Source organism: Phytophthora infestans, genomic scaffold, assembly GCF_000142945.1.
Source record: "Phytophthora infestans T30-4 supercont1.44 genomic scaffold, whole genome shotgun sequence".
Taxonomy (NCBI): Eukaryota; Oomycota; class Peronosporomycetes; order Peronosporales; family Peronosporaceae; genus Phytophthora; species Phytophthora infestans.
The window spans coordinates 608,962-629,144 of NW_003303715.1; the positions used below are offsets into that span (position 1 = coordinate 608,962).

Consider the following 20,183-nt stretch of genomic DNA (forward strand, 5'->3'; position numbering starts at 1 on the left):
GGAAACGCGCAGTGCCATTTCTGAGGCCGTGGCGGTGTAGACGAACATGACGCTGGTGGGCGTGGCTATCGTAGCGACGACCGAGGCCATGGAGGCAGCGTTCGAGACTTTGGAAGAGGCCGAGGTGAAGGCAGTGGAGGTGGACTGTCATGTAAATGTACTAATAATACCCGCCGCAGGATCGTTGCCCGTACTGGTGTACGAGACATCAATAGCTGGACCACAAAGCAGTAGTAACAGATTTAGTTAGTTGATGTCAGTCTCATTCCAGTTAGATACTAATGAATAGGAGGAGCGCAAGATGTGAGTGGTTGTGACTATGAGGGAGAAGGACAGATCCGAGAAAGACTCCGAGGAGCTTCTCAAGAAAGGATCGTGACCATCATTGGTCCTCCCTTGCTTACTGTTGTAAGCAGGATCGTGACCATCATTGGTCTCCCTTGCTTACTGTTGTAAGCACTGAGAACTGAAAGGGGGTTTTGCCTGCGGGCCTTCCCCGATGAAACACAACTAGCCTCGACTCCATCACTTTTAAGTTCTCACTCTGAACAACAAGTCCTTCATCCTAACTACATGACACACCCGACACCAAAGACAAGACAACTCTTATGTGCGGACGAGACCATCACTCTCGTAGGTTCTGATCCCAAAGCGTGGTATTAAGTATTTTGGTGCAGTTGTGGCGAGGCTTTGTGCTTGTGGTAAGGACAAAGAAGTTGTTCAGCACCAACACCGGGCACATCCAACATGTCGACGAGCTCAGGTGGCCAGCAACAACCAGCAGTTGGTCAACAGCAGAATCAACAGCAACAGAACGCGCAACAACAAGGAGCTTATGGTGGAGCCAGAACGAGGCGCGTGTGTGGCTCGAAGCCACCGAAGTACACGGAAGCTGGAGGTTTCGACCTCTATCATGCCCAAATCGAGGGATATCTTGCTCAGCACGGATGTTGGCAAGTTGTAAGTGGCAACGCAGTAGACGATCCAAATGACCCTCAATGGATAGAGAGAAACCAATTTGCGCGTTGTGCCTTATTATTTGGCATGCTTCCTAAAGATTCGAAGAAGGTGTGCAGAATGGCAACTGCTCGAGAAATGTGGACATCCTTTGAGCAGGATAAAACGAAGCGTGCATACGCAAGTGAAATTCGCCTTCGGCGAGATTTGTATGCTGCGAAATTCACTCCTGGTGATGACATGGAAAAATATCTCGAGCGACTCGACGATTTGAGACGTCAATTAGCCAACATGAATGCTGAAGTTACCGACAACGAAATGGTTAATATCGTTCTTCAAGGGGTAGTTGATTCGCATCGAAACGTAGTTCGAATGTTTAACCGAAACAACAATGGTGGTGTTGTCCCAGACTTGGCTACAGTTGTAAATGTTTTGCTTGGAGAAGCTGAGACGGACAGGGCATGCGCTGCTAATGCAAATAATCAAGTGGAGACTGTGCCAGTAACAAAGGTGATGTCCCAGCGACCCGCCATACAAAACACGAAGAAGCGATTTAGCAAGAAAGGTGGCAGTGGCAAGAAAGTGACACAAGAAAATCGGAAGTGCTTCTTTTGTAAGAAGAAAGGTCATCTGCGAGCAGACTGTTATGGCTGGAAGGCGCTGCAGAAGAAGAATGGTTCCAGCTCCGACGACACTGCCGATCATGAAGGCAGAGAAGCAACGTCAATGAGAATGGTTTGGTCTGGAGAACTTGGCGATACTGACAATCCGCCAGTGGCTATACGTATGGCGTGGCCTTCGGACAAAATTGGTTTCGAAGTAGACCCAGTACATGATTGGATGCTGGATAGTGGTGCAGGTGCACATGTATGTGTCAACGGAGCTTCATTCAGTAAATTGGTCAAGGATCCTTTATTAACACTCGATTGGCAAGGTGGATTGAAAACTAATGAGCTTTCTGGGCCAATTAAACTGGAAATACTCAATGGGAAAGAAGTGGATTTGCCTGGAGTTCGTTATGCACCTGAAGGAGTGACTATTTTAATTAGTCAGCGTCTGTTAGAGCAATCAGGATGGAGACCATCATATTCTGACACAGACAACGAGCGACTACGATGCAAATACTTTGACAAGGACGGAATTCGTCTTGAATTCAAGAAGAAAGATGATGGATTCTACTGGATGAAGGCGAGCCCTATAGTATCAGTAGCAATGATGGCTGTTCGACATGGTAAAACGTTGGAAAACAGTGCCGTCATGAAATGGCATTTGAAACTGGCACATCTCAACGAAGCTGCAATGAAGAAGATGGTAGTGGATAAACTTACCGAAGGTATGGAAGGACTGAGTCTGAATGATTTCAAAAGGACGCCACTCAAATGCATTGCATGCGATGCTGCAAAGATGAAAAGAATGTCCTTCAAGCGCCAACAAGGAAAACGGTCTACAGAGTGTGGTGCACGTTTGATGTCCGACGTCTGCTATGTTGGAATTACAACACCTGGAGGAGCAAAGTATTTTCAATTGGTGCAGGATGAGGCTTCTCGTTTCAAATGGGTCTTCCTGCTTCAGAGGAAGAGTGAGGCCGCAGAAAATGTTACGAATTTGATTCGTCAACTTGAGAAAGACTTCAAAGTTAAGATGTTCTCGTGTGACCAAGGAGGTGAATTTTTAAATCGAGCGTTGACTACCTTCTTTCGTGAACAAGAAATAAAACTGTTGACGACAGATGCTTACACCCCGGAGGAGAACTGTTTGGTGGAAAAGCTCAATGGTAAACTTCTCAGCAAAGTTCGAGCGATAAGGGAAGCAGCGAATTTACCAGCGTGTTTATGGGGTGAAATATTGCACTATGTGGTGCACGTGGACAACAGAAGCGTGACTAAAGCCCTGACGAATATGACACCGTACGAGAAGCTGTGGAGCCGTAAACCAGATATGAAAGACTTGAAGGTATGTGGATGTGTAGCATATCATCATTTGCCAAAGGAGAAACAGCAAAACAAGTTGGAAATGCGAGCCAAACCTGCAATTTTTCTTGGTAAGGCCGAGTCAACATTAGGATATCGACTTTTGAACGTCCAGACAGGAGAAATTCTCCAGCGCAGATCGGTTCGATTTCATGAGGATGTAGCTGTGGGAGGAGATTATGTGGAAAAGTTACTTGGTCAGCGATACTATGGTAAAAACACAGCTGCACCTCTTGAAATTTCCTACGTCCGGCTTCCTGTCAAACGTGTAGCAGTGTTAGATAACATGCCACAGGCAATTGAGCCATCAGTGGTTAATGTTGACCCACAGGCAATTGAGCCATTAGTGGTTGATGTTGACGAAGAAGAGAAACGTCCTGTGTCTATTGATGACGATGTAGGCATGAGTAGCAGTGACGAAAGTGATTGGGAGTGCGTTGAGACGATTGAAGCTGATGGCGATGCATGTTGTGCCACTAATGTTCCAAACCAAAATGTGAACTTGGAAGCACAGATTGTTCAACCTGGTGGGAGTGTGATAGTTGACGGTGGACATGCTGCTACAGCTCCGCGTAGATCTGGCAGGCAACGCCGATCGAGCAATAGATATAATCCCAATATGTGGGTGATGTCAATGACGCTGATGCAGTGCATGCTGATTGGAGTCGTCAATGATATTCTGAACCCCACAACGCGAAAAGAAGCTCTAGCGTCAGAGCATGCCGAAGGCTGGCGCCATGCAATGGATTTGGAGTATGAAGCGTTGATGAAGAACGAGACTTGGGATCTAGTGCCACGACCGAAACAAAGGAAAGGTCGACGTCGGGCAAACATACTAACATCGGTGTGGGTCTTGGTGGTGAAAAGAAACGAGAAGGGAGAAGTTGACAGACTGAAGGCAAGGCTTGCTATACGAGGTTTTCTTCAGAAGTTTGGAATTGATTATCTCGCTACTTACTCTCCTGTTGTCAGAGTGGAGTCGGTTCGTCTGGTCATGCTGATGGCTATGCTACTGGGTTTGGAGTGCAAGCATGTCGATTTTGTGACAGCCTTTCTAAATGGTGAACTGGTTGATGTAGTAATTTACATGGAGCAACCGGAAGGATACGAAGATGGAACGGACCGTGTATGCAGACTACGCAAAGGTCTTTATGGATTGAAACAAGCGTCGAAGATATGGAATGATACACTACACAAAGTCTTAGTAAAACTTGGTTTCGTACAGTGTACGTTTGATGCAGGAGTGTATTGGAGACGATGTCAAGGACGTGTGATGTTCCTTACAGTGTACGTTGATGATATCATAATTGCTGGGATTCCAAATGACATTGAAGAAGTCATTTTGCAGCTTGCAGCTTGGTTTAAGCTGAAAGATTGGGGTCGAGTGCGACACCTTCTTGGAATGGAAGTAAACTACATGCCCGGACGAATGGTTTGCCTTTCCCAGACGGCGTACATAGAGCGGTTAGCAGATAAGTTTGGCCTGCAATCAGCAAGATCAGTTCGTTCACCACAGTTTCAATATGAAAAGCCTACTAAGATCGAGACGGAATTGACCAAGATCAACGACCCAGCATTTCCCTACAAAGAGATCGTGGGATCACTACAGTATCGTGTTGCTTGTACAAGACCTGATTTGGCCCATGTAGTTAGGACTTTGGGCCGATATATGAGTGCCTACAGCATTGAGAACTATCGAGCGGCACAGCGAGTAGTGCGCTACGCATTGGCTACAAAGAATATGGGATTGGTGTATCGAGTGAATTCTGAGTCTGTTGTGATGGATGCATTTTGTGATGCGGACCACCAGTCATGTCCGGAAACGAGTAGATCTGTGACAGGATACCTTCTACGTCTACACGGCAACACGTGGATGTGGAAAAGTCATGGTCAACGACGTGTGACGGAGGACACATGCAGCTCTGAATTGGTTGCATGATGCGAGTGTACTAAGATGGTTGTATGGGCAAGAGAACTTGTGCTGGAACTGGGTTTAAGTGGTCAAGAGCTACAAGTACCGATTCACAGCGACAACCAAAGTGCTATCGCTGTAGTGGCATGCAACGGCAACACGTCCAGAGTGAGACATATGGCAAAGCATGCACGTTTCATCAATGAGTATATTCAAGCAAAGGAATTGGATTTGGTGTACGTGCAAAGTGCTGAAAATCTAGCTGACATTCTTACTAAGGCGCTAGGTCCTGCAAAATTTGAGCGTCAGTGAAGTCGGCTCAATGTGGAAGATGTTCCTAGTGCTTGGGCTAAGGTTGCGACCTCTGCTCGAGAGCACGCAGTCGTGAAAGACGTCGAAATGGAAGAAGTCTGACAAGCATGATCGCAGCTATTCCGGACGGTTTTGTTGTGCTAGTGCACGTTGAATATTTGCATACTGGATAGTATCGAATCTGGTATGAGGTGGGAGTACGAGACATCAATAGCTGGAGCACAAAGCAGTAGTAATAGATAAGTTAGTTGATGTCAGTCTCATTCCAGTTCGATACTAATGAATAGTAGGAGCGCAAGATGTGAGTGGTTGTGACTATAAGGGAGAAGGACAGATCCGAGAAAGACTCCGAGGAGCTTCTCAAGAAAGGATCGTGACCATCATTGGTCCTCCCTTGCTAGCTGTTATAAGCCGGAGTAGTCACTGAGAACTGAAAGGGGGTTTTGCCTGCGGGCCTTCCCCGATGAAACACAACTAGCCTCGACTCCATCACTTTTAAATTCTCACTCTGAACAACAAGTCCTTCATCCTAACTACACGACACGCCCGACACCAAAGACAGGACAACTCTTAAGTGCGGACGAGACCATCACTCTCGAGCAAAATTATCACCATTGAACGACGCCACTGAGTACACCTGCTGCAGACACGTCCGATCCGATCGACGCCAGCGCCGACACAACCAACTTCGTCACATTCGCCGTGCTAGCACCATCGCGCGCCTGCACGTCGACCTGCACGCCGTCTAACACCATCGCACTCATTGACAAGCCCATAACTAGCCCTTCCCCAGTTCTCTGACCAGAAGATCGCCTGGGTGTGACGCAGTCTTGTTGCGTGGTCAGGACCACCACCTCCCAGTAGTCAACAAGCAGCAGCAGAAGATCGCGCTGACCAACGTGATGTGTACAACAGTACGGGCAACAATACTAAGGTGCTAGGTCCTGCAGAATTTGAGCGTCAGCGAAGTCGGCTCAATGTGGAAGACGTTCCTAGTGCTTGGGCGAAGGTTGCGGCCTTTGCTCGAGAGCACGCAGTCGTGAAAGACGTCGAAATGGAAGAAGTCTGACAAGCATGATCGCAGCTATTCCGGACGGTTTTGTTGTGCTAGTGCACGTTGAATATTTGCATACTGGATAGTATCGAATCTGGTATGAGGTGGGAGTACGAGACATCAATAGCTGGAGCACAAAGCAGTAGTAACAGATTAGTAAGTTGATGTCAGTCTCATTCCAGTTCGATACTAATGAATAGGAGGAGCGCAAGATGTGAGTGGTTGTGACTATGAGGGAGAAGGACAGATCCGGTCCTGCAGAATTTGAGCGTCAGCGAAGTCGGCTCAATGTGGAAGACGTTCCTAGAGCTTGGGCTAAGGTTGCGGCCTCTGCTCTGGCGGTGTAGACGAACATGACGCTGGTGGGCGTGGCTATCGTAGCGACGACCGAGGCCATGGAGGCGGCGTTCGAGACTGTGGAAGAGGACGAGGTGAGGGCAGTGGAGGTGGACTGTCAAGTAAATGTACTAATAATACCCGGCGCAGGATCGTTGCTCGTACTGCTGTACACATCACGTTGGTCAGCGCGATCTTCTGCTGCTGCTTGTTGACTACTGGGAGGTGGTGGTCCTGACCACGCAACAAGACTGCGTCACGCCCAGGCCTCTAGGATCACAATGAGAGGTTAGCAAAGACGCTAATTTAATAAAAAAAATGCAGTACATGTACATGTGTATCTAAGCTTTCTTCTGTTTCAATAGTTTTTTTTAGGCATGTTATTTTATCATTATCTAAACATGTACTTTAATACTTTCTCCTTCGAAGTAGGAACCCTAGGAGGACTATCCAATGCCTTGTTGTCGGAATGACGAGAATATTTCAAAAATACTTTTTATACTGAGCATTCGTATCCATCCATAAATATTTTGGCTGGGCTTCCGACAAATATTTGTCGGAAGCTGTCGGAATAAGAGACCTACCCACATGGGATGTCATTGGCCAAAAGATAAAAATGAAGATATTCAATTGGCGTAAATTTGACAACCCCTAACCTGATCACAATCCAACCTAACTATCTGTCGGAAAGACGTGTATATTCATCCATATATTATTGTTGGGATGGCAATATTTGTTTAAATATTTATATTTTGAAAAATAACAATAAGTCACGACGAGCACCGGCTAGTAGAGAACTTTAATTTCTGGAATAATGCAAGGCTTGGAATAGCGATTATCGGGATAAAATCTGAATAAATGACGGATAGATTACCGATCGATATTCAAATAATTTATTCCAGTGGAATAACGCGACCCTTCGCTATTCCATTGGAATATATTTCTGGACGAAGAAAAATTCTTATTCCAAAGCCTGAGCTATTTCAGAAACTAATGTTCTCTAGTTATTTGCTCAAGGGCTTGTTGGACCAATGACACCAGCTTCGCCCCTTAATAAGCTGAGTTCTTATTATAATAGCGCTATGATTTTGCTCCTTTAGATCGATTTGTTAGAATAGTAAAGTCCGCAGTTAGAAATAATGTCTAATTGTACTACAGACAAGGACGGTGAAAGTCAATCCCCCGTAGATATTTATTTTCAATACAAAATGAAAAAGGCCAACAAGACAAAAAAACTCGACCCCTTGCGCGGTATCACCTGCGTTTAAATTAAAGCAGCCCCCTTTTTTTTTACTTGAGTCCAAATTTGCACTTGGGGGGGGGGTCGAGTTTTTGTGTCGGGGTTAGTTTCACCGTCGTTGTCTGTAAGCGCAGTATTACATGTAGCGTTTTTTTTAAAGCCCAGTGCTACAGCCCATGTTTTTCATTAGTGCTAGGGGACAGTAATCATGGATTTTGCCCATGGTTACTATGATTTCTCCATGATTCCCCCGAAATATATTACGGAGTCAGGTATTTATTTTGAGCATGTATTCCCCATGTTGGGTCACGGCCAAAACATGTTCGCACCACTCCCCGATAATTGAAGACTGAACGCGATTTTCGCCTGTCGGACCCTCATACTGCATGAGCAATACTACCACGTGTCATAATGATGTCCATGTATTTGCATTTAATAACCATGGTTAAATCATGTTTCCAGGACGATATATAATTTGACGAGTGAGAGATTAGCTGGGGTGTCGGTCAGTTCCCCCCTATTATCTTGCATGATCCAGAACTACTTAGTATAGTATAGTGAAACGCGCAATGTGTATGTGTTCATCGTTGGTTGCGTAGTCTGACATTCTGAGTCTCAGAGATTGCTATCATCGTCAAAGTATCCCGCTGATACGTTTTCAGGTACCGATCCATACTTTTCCATGTCTTTTAATACTTCTGTAGGGCAGGCACATAATACAACTCTTCGTCACAATCGGTGATCGCACGCTTTCGGCTGCTGCGAGACGTAGACGAAGTAGTTTCGCTGCCCTCCTTTTTTCCGGATCTGGCTCACTACTATCATCATTGTCGCTGGATAGAAGATCGCCACTGTCAGCAGCGTCGCTATTCACGTCGCTATTGGCCTTTACATTGTTGTCAGTCTTATCATCACCAACGGCTCGGGTTGCCCCCGCAATATCACCGGTGTTTTGAGCATTTGGTACGCCATCAAGCACAGCCTCAGTCATCATCATACTCCCAGAAGAGACTTGCAGCTCAGTGTCATCGAGCAGATTGTCCGCATCGCTACTGCTACTTGGCGATACTTCCATGTCCACGGCTCATAAGATGCTGGCGGTATTCTTCGTCCGAACCATGATGCTGTGTAACATCAATACATGGGAGAAACATGGAACAAACATGGAGGGTTTCTTTAGCCTGACTATCTATCATCGCCACGAAGGTCATGGATCAAACTTACCAGAACAGAAACTCCAGCGAGTACCAAGTGACAGTAATGCAGTGGTTACTAAGTGACAGTAGTACACAAAGAGTTAGTTAAAGGGTAAGTTGTCGAACATGCATCGCATGGTAACATCGTATTAGATGTGCCATACCGTTTCGTAGAGAGCTCTGGTCGTGCTTCTCAACTGCTTCACGGTGGTGTATTGCGCGTGTCAGCGATTCTGGGCGAGCTGCAGGCATTTCATCAGCAAAAGCTGCATCCATATCCAATCAACAAACATATTCGCACCTCTTCGAGGTTTCTCTACTTCGGAGCCTTTAAAGCGAACACAGAGACAATTAGGGGCCCGATATCAGGTTCTGGGGCGGATGAGACGCCTCTACAGTCCAACACAACATGATCAGCAGCAGGAAGAGTTAGTTTGCGTCCTGTACGCGTCGATGAAGATGATGGAGCATAAGAGATTCTGCATACCTGCGGGCAGACGTGGTGGTGGTGGTGGGGGGGGGCAGAGAGGCAGCTGTCGGTTGGCGGGGGTCTCGGGGTCTTGCCAGGACGCGCGGGGCAGCAGTGGCGAGCGGTTCGCCTTCTCATGACGCGGTGTCAGACAAATGACTGGCTTTCCCGCCTGTATTTTAAAACGGGAAAATATTTTAAATTACAAACATGGTCAGCCATGGGCCAAATCATGTATAAATCATAGTGTAGAAATCATGGGCTGTAGATTTGCCGATTTTTAAATCATATTTCGCCCTACAATTATTGATTTCATTGAAAAGGGGCAATTTTATCACACCTATAATTTCGGAGGCCACGGTGGCAAGCTCCTGTCGCCGGCAGACTGTCGGTCCTCAGTGTGACTCGCTGACTCTTGATGCGGACTCTTTCAAGGTGCTGAGCAATTGTCTCCTGGATATTCGAGTAGCTTGACGGTGCCATTCTTGTGATCAAAACGACTCGCTCGTACACCAGGATTCCTGGTCCAGGAATCGATACTGCCGATCAACAGTGTTGATTTAACACACAGTACGGTCTGCGAATATTATGCTGATTTTTGTAAGTTACCTCACAACAAGTAGTGCGTATGACAGCGGACCTCCATACAGCCTGTATTAGAGACCTCTAGACTGTGGTGATCGGCGGTCACCATGGGCGCCCGGCACAAAGCTTGGGCTACTTTGTAGCAATTCACTCTCGAATTCCCCTCATCGAGAGCACGCAAGCTCACGTGAACAACCTTAGCCAAGTTTCCACAGCATACAATAACAGCGGGCTGGTGGACTCCAATTGGAGTGACTATCTCAAAACTATTGTGCTTTCTCAAACTTTGGCCCGTAGGATCTCAAAAGGTTGGTCCAAAGAAATAGATGGTAGGGCTTTACCTTAAAATTTAATGTAATGTTGATTAAATTCAATCTTTAGTAGCCACAAATCCTACGCAAGGCCTCCAATTTTACGTACACGTGTAAGGGCCGTCGAAGATAATAAAGCGCTTAAGCAGCTTAAAACGAAACGAATTTCTGATCTTATTCTGATTATTTCGGATAAATTTGAACCGCTTCTCGTTTCGTCCTTAGATTCAGAGCCATACACTACGTAGCTAAGCGTCAAGAACGAAACGAAATCAGAGTGCTTCATAGCCACAGATTTTTTCACCGCACATCGATGGGGTCGGAGAGCGGCAGCGACGATGGCGTGCTTGCATACAGACCGTTGGCGTCTGAGGTAATCGACCGGTCTCGCATCAAGCGCCTGCATGGTGACTGGAAGGAGACCTCTCATCTCTGCAATCGTGCTCTTGTGCTGTACTACGAAGCTAGACCTCAGTACTCTATCCCCCAAGTGCGCTTTGATATCTCGTGCGTGACAGATGACACATACTCTGTGTTTTACCGCTTCACCCACAGCCAACTTCACAAACGCTTAAGGGATTTCCGTCTACCATGTGCCATTCATACCGGAGTACACTTCTGGGCAAACTGTACGGGGCTCAAAGGATTGTGTACAGCGCTTCACCGTTTGAGATGTCCAAATCGATGGCTCGACTTGTCGATGGTCTACGGGCGCTGTCCTAGTATCGTTAGTAGTATATTTAAAGTCGTTATTCGCTACATTGATGTTCTGTGCACCAGGACGTTAGCTGGTAATTTGGATTTGATCAGCTCTAGATATAGCCAAGCAATTTATAATCGTGATGGTACCGCCCCACGCTCTGTTTCATAAGGAGGAGAAGACAGGACTTCTGCCAGTAGAACCCTTTCGGCCTCTGCATTGAACTGGAATCCATGCGCTACGGACAGCGTAGATGGTAGAGCGAGGCCTTCCTCTTCTTCGTCCGCTTCTACGCTTTTTTCGACATCCTCTTGGGTCGCCGCTCCATCCTCTTCATTTTTGCCTTCAAACATGTCCGTTGAGGGAGGGAGATTCGCTGTCGCCCAAACTAGATGCGGCCATGTCCAAGAGAGGAGGGGGGCAATGCGGCACTGCCAGTGCCTAGTTCTCGTTTCGTCTGCCGAGCTTATGCCAAAGTGGGTACGAATCTATGCTCCGCAACCTTTTTTTTGTTTTTAAGTTCGTTTCGTTCCTTTAGCTTTTAGGCTCTAGCAAAGTCCGAATGGCCAATTTTCGCCGGCCATTTCCCCCTTCGTAGGTCCTCTTAAGGGCCTGACTGATATGGATAGAGCCAGTGATACAGGTATGCAGAGATCAAATGACTTGATTCAGAGCTCGCCCTGATATTAGCTGCATAAAACAACAAAAGCAATTAATCGCAGGCATGTAGGAGCTTCCTTAAGTCGTAGTATCATACCATAAAGCAATAATTTCTAGGCTAGAAGAGAGCGTTGTGTCTCACTCAAAAGCTATGTACTTTGGAGTGCTTCCTATTTTATGCTAGTGCCTAAGCTTTACTGGCACCAGGATGTATTTAATGAGGCCCTACGTAGGCCATCCGCTCCTAAATCGAAGAGCATTTTGGGAGAAAGGCACAGTATAACGTAATGCTAAGTCGCGAAGATACTCCAGACCAGGACTTTATCCCTCAATCCACAGCTCATGAGGTCTTCCGTGGGCCATCAGAGGATCATCCATAGACCATCAGCCACAGAGGGGGCTTCTACAGATCCCACCCCACAGATTTAGAGAAGAGCTCACTCAGTTGAAAAACTTCCGGCCGGAAACAGCGGCAGCACAAGTGGATCAAGTAGAGAAGCTAGAAATTTCGCTGCTCCTCCCGCCGCGCTCCCTCGTCCGTCAATGATGGAGCGTAACATTGAGGCAGTGAATGACCCAACAAACGCAGGTTTCGCTGCTAAGACACAGCAGTACAACGGTCGATGTCGGGTATGTTTTTAGTTAACATTGCCCAATTCGGTGTTTGCTATGAGCGGTTTCAAACTGTGGAGAGCCGACTGAGATGGCCAGGAATTATGCTTCTATTGGCAATTATCATTGGTGGTTTAATTGCCATAGTATTTGCAGCGATGCACACACATACATTAAGTACAGCTCAATAAAAAGCTTATGCCAAGCGGAAAGCTGACACTTCAGCGATTACTGGTGGTGTGAGTGGCAGTGGTAGTGATCTGATTTCGGACGATGGGGAAGTTGACATCCGAAGTCGTATCCAGATGTGGGATGTCAACTACCGGATTAGCAGAGCAAGGATGGGCACATCTACGCTGTTGCATCCAATAAAATGGAAATGGCGGATGATATCAAGGGTATTAACTGGTTCGGCATGGAGACATGTACAACTATCCCACTTGGTCTTTGGGATCACTCTAAAAATGGCATGGATGCCTACCAGATCGCATATTTCCTGGGAAAACAAGTTTAAAAAAGATAAAGCTGCGCGTTTGCCACTTTGTAGCAGCTGGATCCTCAACATCAGGTGCCTGAGTCTTCACTGATCAGCACAGCTGAGGACCGTGCGATCTCTACCAAAAACTACATGTCACTGCTTACAAGTGTACTGGCATGCCGCCAGATTGGAGTGCTACTCAGCTTACATACTCTTACGACGACGGATAACGGCGGACTTTGGTATAGTGAAAGCATCACGCAGACCGAAGATATTTGCAGTAAGACATTCTGGAATGTCATCGGTCTCGATCTCAAGAACGAACGGTATAAAGGCACGTGGATGAATTGCAAGAGCTCAGATTTTCGTGAAGGTGCACAGACACTGGAAACCGGATGCTTAAGGGCTGTTGAAACTGGACGGTCTTCGTTGAGGGAATCTACGCTTCTCACAAGCTGTCAATTGATGAAACCGAGTACACTTTCTACGATTGGTATTGCAGTGGCTTGCAGAAGATTAACGAGTATCCGGTGACGTTCACAACAGACAAAAAAGTGGTGTACGCACCGCATTACTACACTCCTATCGTTTACCCGCAGACATATTTGTACGGTGGCTGACAACGGTGCACTCGATGAGTACGTGGATCAGTCAAACTCCATGTTAGCAAACCATATTTCAGCAACTATGGACAATGTGTTTGGCTTTATCGTGGATAACACGTCTACCGCGCTGCTGCTAGGTGCGTTTTGCGGTCTGTATGCCACGGATCTGCATTTTGAGCTTACAACGAAGCGCTGCACGGACTATTCTATTGACATTATAGTGGAGAACGGTTGGGCTGGCGGCTTTGTGTGGTCTTTGAACCCGGAAAGTACGTACACGTATAACCCCGCCGACACATACGGTACATTCACGGAAGATATTATAAAAGACGACTTGCTGACAGCTAACAGCGAGTTTCCGGGGGGGGGGGGCTAGCGGCTATGAACGACCTGGTGCAGTGATGGATGGCTTTACTGGATCAAGCCTAGCCCATGCACTGGGGAATGTCGACAGGCAGACATTACCAAGCTGGTAACAAGTCGCGATGGTACAGATACCAATGATAGATACTGCTTTAGTATGAGACTGGGCAGCAGGTAGAAATATGAGACTAGCCATAGCTTTAGCGTACGACAGGCCGTACTAGAGCTTGCATTGAGATCAGACAAACCACTAATAGAGCGTTGGTTTGTCAGGAAGCGCCAGCTTCCCTAATAGTGTTCCTTGACCCCCGATAAAGATATCTTTAGTTGCGAGTTCAGCAACTAACCGACTGATTGGAGAAAACGAACCGACTAAAAGTAGGTGCCAGCGCCTACGATTACTGGAAGCGATGGCGAAGAGGGCCGTCGATAGGTAGCTAGCTCCGGAGGACGCAAGCAGCAGACCGACATGACGACAGAGGCAGATGAAGCCTTCTTGCCAGAGCAAGTGCGTGTACCGCAGCCGTTTTTTTCGGTCGTAAATGCTCCTAAGGTGGCATCCATCGCCCGTGAGGCGCTAGTAGAGCGGATTAAACTGCGAAAGGCGAATGAAGGTCACGTAAAGGAGCGTTACAAGGACATCAAAGATGACGTGACTGCTGTGATGAGGAGTGGGAACAGCTCTTTTGATGAATACTTGCTCGACACTCTTGGGGGTAAAAAAGAAGAACGTGGCGGACGGTTTTCTGCTGGAGAGGATTCGTGAGATCACTGACTGTTTCCAGAATCAGGTGCTCCCTCCTGTGAAAGAACATTTTCGCGACGAGCTTCACATGGACATGAAAAACATGAACATCGATCCGAGAGTGACTTACTACTTTCATCAATGCAGCGTGTTGTAAAAAAATGGTTTTACTAGTTTCTTCGAGTCTGAGAAGGGCCAAAAGAAAAAAATATAAGCTGCTCATTAGCTCTCTTCCAAACGGATTGAAGAATAAGGTGCGAATTGAGCTCGACTATCGTTTTCCTGAGGCAAAGACGGTCATCAAGAAGCTATATAGCTTGGTGAGCGACAAAGCCAGGTAGCAATCGATTGCAGAACGTGCCGTGAAGAGTGTTGGCAGCAGCTCAAAACGCAGCCATGATTCGAACCAGAAGAAACGCCAAACCGAGCACAAGGATCGCAGATCGGTGAAGAAGCCAAAGCAGTCCGACAGCAAATGTGGGCAGTCTTAGACTGGTAAATCCACTTGTTTAGCCATGAAGGGGGTGCCTAAACAAGGTTGTTTTCATTGTGACGGATCCCACTACCTGTCCAAATGTCCAACCGCGACATTATCAGAGCGCGATAAGCTACTCACAGAGAGAAAATCATCAACAACCTAGAACACAGCTACCAAAAAAAAGTCACTAAAATAAACCGAGTCCAAGCGTGTTTCCCTAAGAAAGGTAATGTTGTTGTACTGGATAATAAAGTAAGGATCCCACTTTGTATAGACAGTGGGGCGGACTACTGCTGTTTAGATGAGCATGCATTTGATCCGCTGAAAAGGGCGAAGCCTGAAGCTGTGCGTTATAAGTCAGAGGAACCTGTGGGGTGCACCATAACTAATGGTACTGCAATTATCGTGAATTGGACTGCGAAACTGAATTTGAAGCTGCGAGTAATTGCTGAAATTGTTAATATTGCTGAGCCAGTCGAGTGCTCAACCATTCCTGGCGACTCAGGTGAGCTCTTGTTGGGTAACGACCTGTTGCTCTTCTTAGGAATTGACGTTAAGCGGCAAATTGACATGCTAGCAGTGCCTTTCGCGGCTGATACGGACGGAGATGAATTTGACGATGCCGACGAACCAACTATTGGTATCGACGGCTTAAAAGATGATGATGTACGAGCGAGTGTGAGAGATCAATGGAGAAAACGATTGCAAATGGTTTTTCATGCGAGTATAAGAAGGAATTGTGTCGCATTGCAAGCAAGTTTGATATATGGAGGTTGCAATTGGGATCAGACTCATCTGCTAAGGTACCACCAATGCATGCTCGACTCAAGACGGGTGCTCGACCGTGCAGATGCAAGGCTCGCCAGAGATACGACGCTTCGTGGATGACTTTAACTCCAAGCTTATCGAATTAGGCTGGGTATACGAGAATCAGGCAACTCGTTGGGCGTGTCCAGCACGGTCGGTGAGGAAAGGAGCGGGAGAATTTCGCCAGACAGCCGGTTATAAACCGGTGAACGCGTTGGTTGAGGCGATTGTTGGTGTGATGCCCGACTTGAGTACCGATTTCAGTGATATTGAAGGAGCAGTTTTCTTCAGGCTGTTTGACTTCATGGAGGGCTACTGGCAATTGGCACTGACTGAAGCATGTAAGGAGATGCTCTCGTGTATAACACACAACAAGGTGTACATTATACGGAGAGTGGCTGCAGCTTTGTTTTTCCAGGCCACGATCCACAAGTGCCTAGAAGAGCTGTTGCATCACCATTTACTCATTTGGATAAGTGACTTATTGTTATTTGCAAAAAAACGTGCATACATACCGGGAGAAAATGGAGAGGGAGTTCGAACTGCTCGATTTCTTTGGTTTAAGGTGAGCGTGAAAAAATCTTGCTTGTACAAAAGTGAAGTACGTTGGTGTGGGAGGATTATTACAGGTTCTGAAAGTCGACATGATTCGGAGCGCCTCCGCACTCCTTCAGGAGCTGCCGTACCCAACTACTGCAGGGGAACTGCAGATATTTTTGTGCTCGACAAATCGGATGAGAGACAGTTTAATATACTATGCCAGATGCAGGATGCGTTGGATAACGCTCTGGCGAAAACAGCCAGACTGACGAAACATGTTGCTTCAGGGATATCCACCAGTCTGACCGATGACGAACGACTAACTTTTGACGGGATGAAGCGATTATTAGCGAACAGCGTCAAGTTGGTTTTCCCTGTGGAACATGCAACAATGTGAGTTTTGACAGACGCTAGTAACATAGGCTGGCGTCTTGTGAAGACTTAAGCTCTTATCTGGAAGGCTAATGATCCAGTGCATCAACAACAGCACCAATAGTTGATCTATTTGAGCGGAACGTTTACTCGATCAAAGTGTCGGTGGAGTATCATAGAAAAGGAACCATATCCAATTGTGTGCGCGTGTGATAAAAATAGCTACTTGCTGATGAGGTGCCATAGTTTCCAGTTGTACTGCGAACATCGAAACTTGTTCTGCATTTTTGCTCCGGGTGCGGGAGTAAAAAAACATATTGGAGGCCAACTGCCCAGGTGAGCCACGAAAATCATGGAGTACAAGTACGTGATCGAGCACATTGAGGGAACATCGAACGTTTGGAGCGACATAGTGTCTCGGTGGCCGGAAACTACACTAAGGATGTCCACCTACGACAGATGACACTCCGACCAAGACACCCAGAAGCTCCTACGTACTCAGGGACTACATGACGTAAGCGGAAACGCGGAAAGAGTAGCCACATGGGACCAGGTGACCGAAACGTCACCACCACATCCTCGCAGCTACCGATACACCCCATGAACGACCCAGATTTGAAATAACCGAGAAGCATTCCTCAAGTCTCAGGCTCAACACGTCCACGGGAGGCAATAGGAGATGACAAGCAAGGATGGTATGCAAATGGAAAGCTGTGGATCCCTGAGACAGACGCTAATCAGACAAAGCGTATATTGGTGGTGGCAGATTGCGGCTAAAAGGAAACAGGGACAGTGAGGCTACTATTGAAGCGATACGAAGATTCGTCTACTTGGTCCGCCTGAGCGCAGGTGGAGACCTTTTTTTCATGATGCTTACTATGTCACCATATAAAAGGTAGTAAGGTGATCCAACGGCCATGGGGAGAGATTTACCGTACAAATGAACGAAATGGAGCTCCCCACTGGGATTTGTTTTTATCTCTTGGCGATAGTTTTGCGGGCGATCGCTACCTATTTATACTTAAGGACGAAACGACCCATTTCTGTGAGCTGACCCCATGTGTGATACCGACCAGCGAGGTAGCAGTCGACGCTATTCTCGCATGGAATAGCAGATACGGCATCCCGCCGCTCTGGATTAGCGATTAGGGGGCGCACCTTAAGAGCGCTGTGGTAGCAGAGATATGCCGTCGCCTCATATCAAAGCAAGAATTTACTGTTGCCTACTGTCCGTGGATAAATGGCAGCGCTGAGCGTGCAGACCGCGACGTCATACAAGTGCTACGAGTAATGTGTTTGGAATATGAAGTGGATACACATGACTGGACCTTTTGCGTACCCATTTTACAAGGAAAATTAAGTCTTACGCCGGTTCCATCGCTTGGCAACGAGGCACCTGAAGGGTTGTTCTGTGGACTACCAATTGCATCGCCGCTGAGTTTCTGTGTAGACCCAAAACAACGGAAATTTCTGGAGCTACCAGAACAGCCGAGCCAACATCGAACGCTGGCTAGCTGTAATGAAAGCCAGCGTACGTGATATGCATGAACCGATGATCACGGCGCGTGACCAGCAGACTGAGCGTAACAGAAAGCGTCCCCAGCATGGACAACGACTGAATTTTGATGTTGGAACTTACATTCCCCGATCACATGTGAATAGTAAACATCAAGATAGGCTTCTTGTGACATGGATCGCACCCTGCCAAGTCACGAGAGCTGACACGCACTCGTTCTGGGTCCGTCACCTCGTAACAGGAGCAGAAACAGACGTCCATTCATCGAGATTGAAGCTCTATGCGGACAGCTCGTTGCAGATCACGGCGGAAATTCGGAAGCATGTTGCAGCTCAGGGGAAGATCCTGGCGGTAAGGGCAACTGCTTGACTATGTATGGAGCAAACGTAAAAAGGATTATGACATCTTGGCTTGCTGGAAGGAGTTGGAGCGATTGAGGACTCGTGGGACTCTGCAAAATTACTAGCAAAAGACATTCCGGTGCTACTCTAGCAATTTGCAGCTGCCAGAGATGATTCACTTTTTGAGAGGAAGATTCATACGCTCACCCGACAATGATCGCCACCAGATGGGCGTATTTCCTCTTTGGAATTCTTGGATTGTTTTAGTAAATTACGGATATTTCGAACTTCTGAATTTTTATTTTTTCGACAACCTCTTAAACGCTATATATTGTATTTTATTCGATTTCCCGCAATGGGCAAGGCTGTGGACATTTACCAAGCTGGCAACAAGACGCGATGGTACAGATACTACTACTTCTGGGCAGCAGGTAGAAGCATGGGACGAGCCATAGCAGCATCTTACGCAAGTGTTTCAGGTGTAGTGGGTCTAGGGATTACTACTGAATTCCACTTCGTATTAGGGACGCTGGCGCTTCCCGACAGACCAAAGCTGTGTTAGTGGCTTGTCTAATTTCAAAGTGAACTCTAGTACGGCCTGTCGTACACTACAGTGCTTCGAAGAGGAAGCTTTGGACTCGAGGTCGTCTGGATCCGACTAGATGTTGCTACTCCACTGTAGCTTAAGCTTGACAAGTTGACCAACAGCATCGATACCTTTATATTTTGCTTTGACACTAAACGATGAGTTTTTTTGCGGGGTGGTAGACATATACATGTATAGGTGTTCGATCCAGGTTTATAAACATTTATTTTACTAAAATAGTTGGTTAAGCTTTGCTAAAAATCCAGGACTCGTTACAGCAAAACTTCAGATAAGCGCAGCGTCAAAACTCTCAGCCAATCAGGGCACATGATACGTGTGCCTTGAAAAGATGCTCATGAAGTTGCGCGTCTTCATGCTGTTTGATTCCGAGGCAAGTGCTAAATTCCAAGCGTTCCTGGCGCCTCGAATCCTAGCAAAAAGCCTCCAAAACGATGGCAGCGTCTTTAGATAATAGAAATCTATCTAAGTTCTTAAATCTTTCGCGTTTTCTTAACGGATTCGCGACTTGGCTTCATTTTTCGCCAGTCTAGCTGACTCGGATCCATCCCCTATCAAGGGTAGGGTATGGACAGAGAAATTGATTTAGCGACTTCCAAATTCAGTCGAATTTGCCCATGACCTGGCCACTTCAGCTGTGAGTCACATGATGTGACCCACATTGTGAGATGAAACGACATATGGCACTGTTGGACAGTCACAGAAAGCGCCCGTATCAAGGCGTGAGATATCACTGCGATCATAATGTGCCGCGCGCACTCGAGATCATTATAGCGCTCTTATGAACATGAACATGGAAATTCCTGCCCATGGTGACAGAACTCACCAGCTCCTATTGAACTCCCTTGATTTTCGATTTCACACTACCTTCACCAATACTGACTTCAACAACCAGAGTTCCAAAACGATAGTGACATCTTTTGTATTTTACAAGGATCTACCTTGATTGGCAAAACAAAACGGTCTTTAAAACCGGGGATGCCCTGTCTCAGGTACCTATTTTTTTTGCAGCACCTGATA

General features: G+C 46.7%; 1 protein-coding gene across 1 annotated transcript; it reads left to right on the forward strand.

The window, feature by feature from the left end:
* Positions 1-12,245: 12,245 nt before the first annotated feature.
* Positions 12,246-19,221, forward strand: PITG_16486 (glycoside hydrolase, putative; the record flags this gene model as incomplete). Its single annotated transcript, XM_002897471.1, has 16 exons — positions 12,246-12,332; positions 12,862-13,118; positions 13,295-13,322; positions 13,444-13,534; positions 13,619-13,666; positions 14,198-14,476; positions 14,571-14,626; positions 14,754-14,825; positions 15,455-15,649; positions 15,834-16,131; positions 16,681-16,723; positions 16,949-17,038; positions 17,469-17,494; positions 18,153-18,233; positions 18,460-18,569; positions 19,174-19,221. 16 exons carry the CDS (start codon positions 12,246-12,248, stop codon positions 19,219-19,221), a joined length of 1,809 nt encoding a protein of 602 aa, XP_002897517.1.
* Positions 19,222-20,183: the final 962 nt, after the last annotated feature.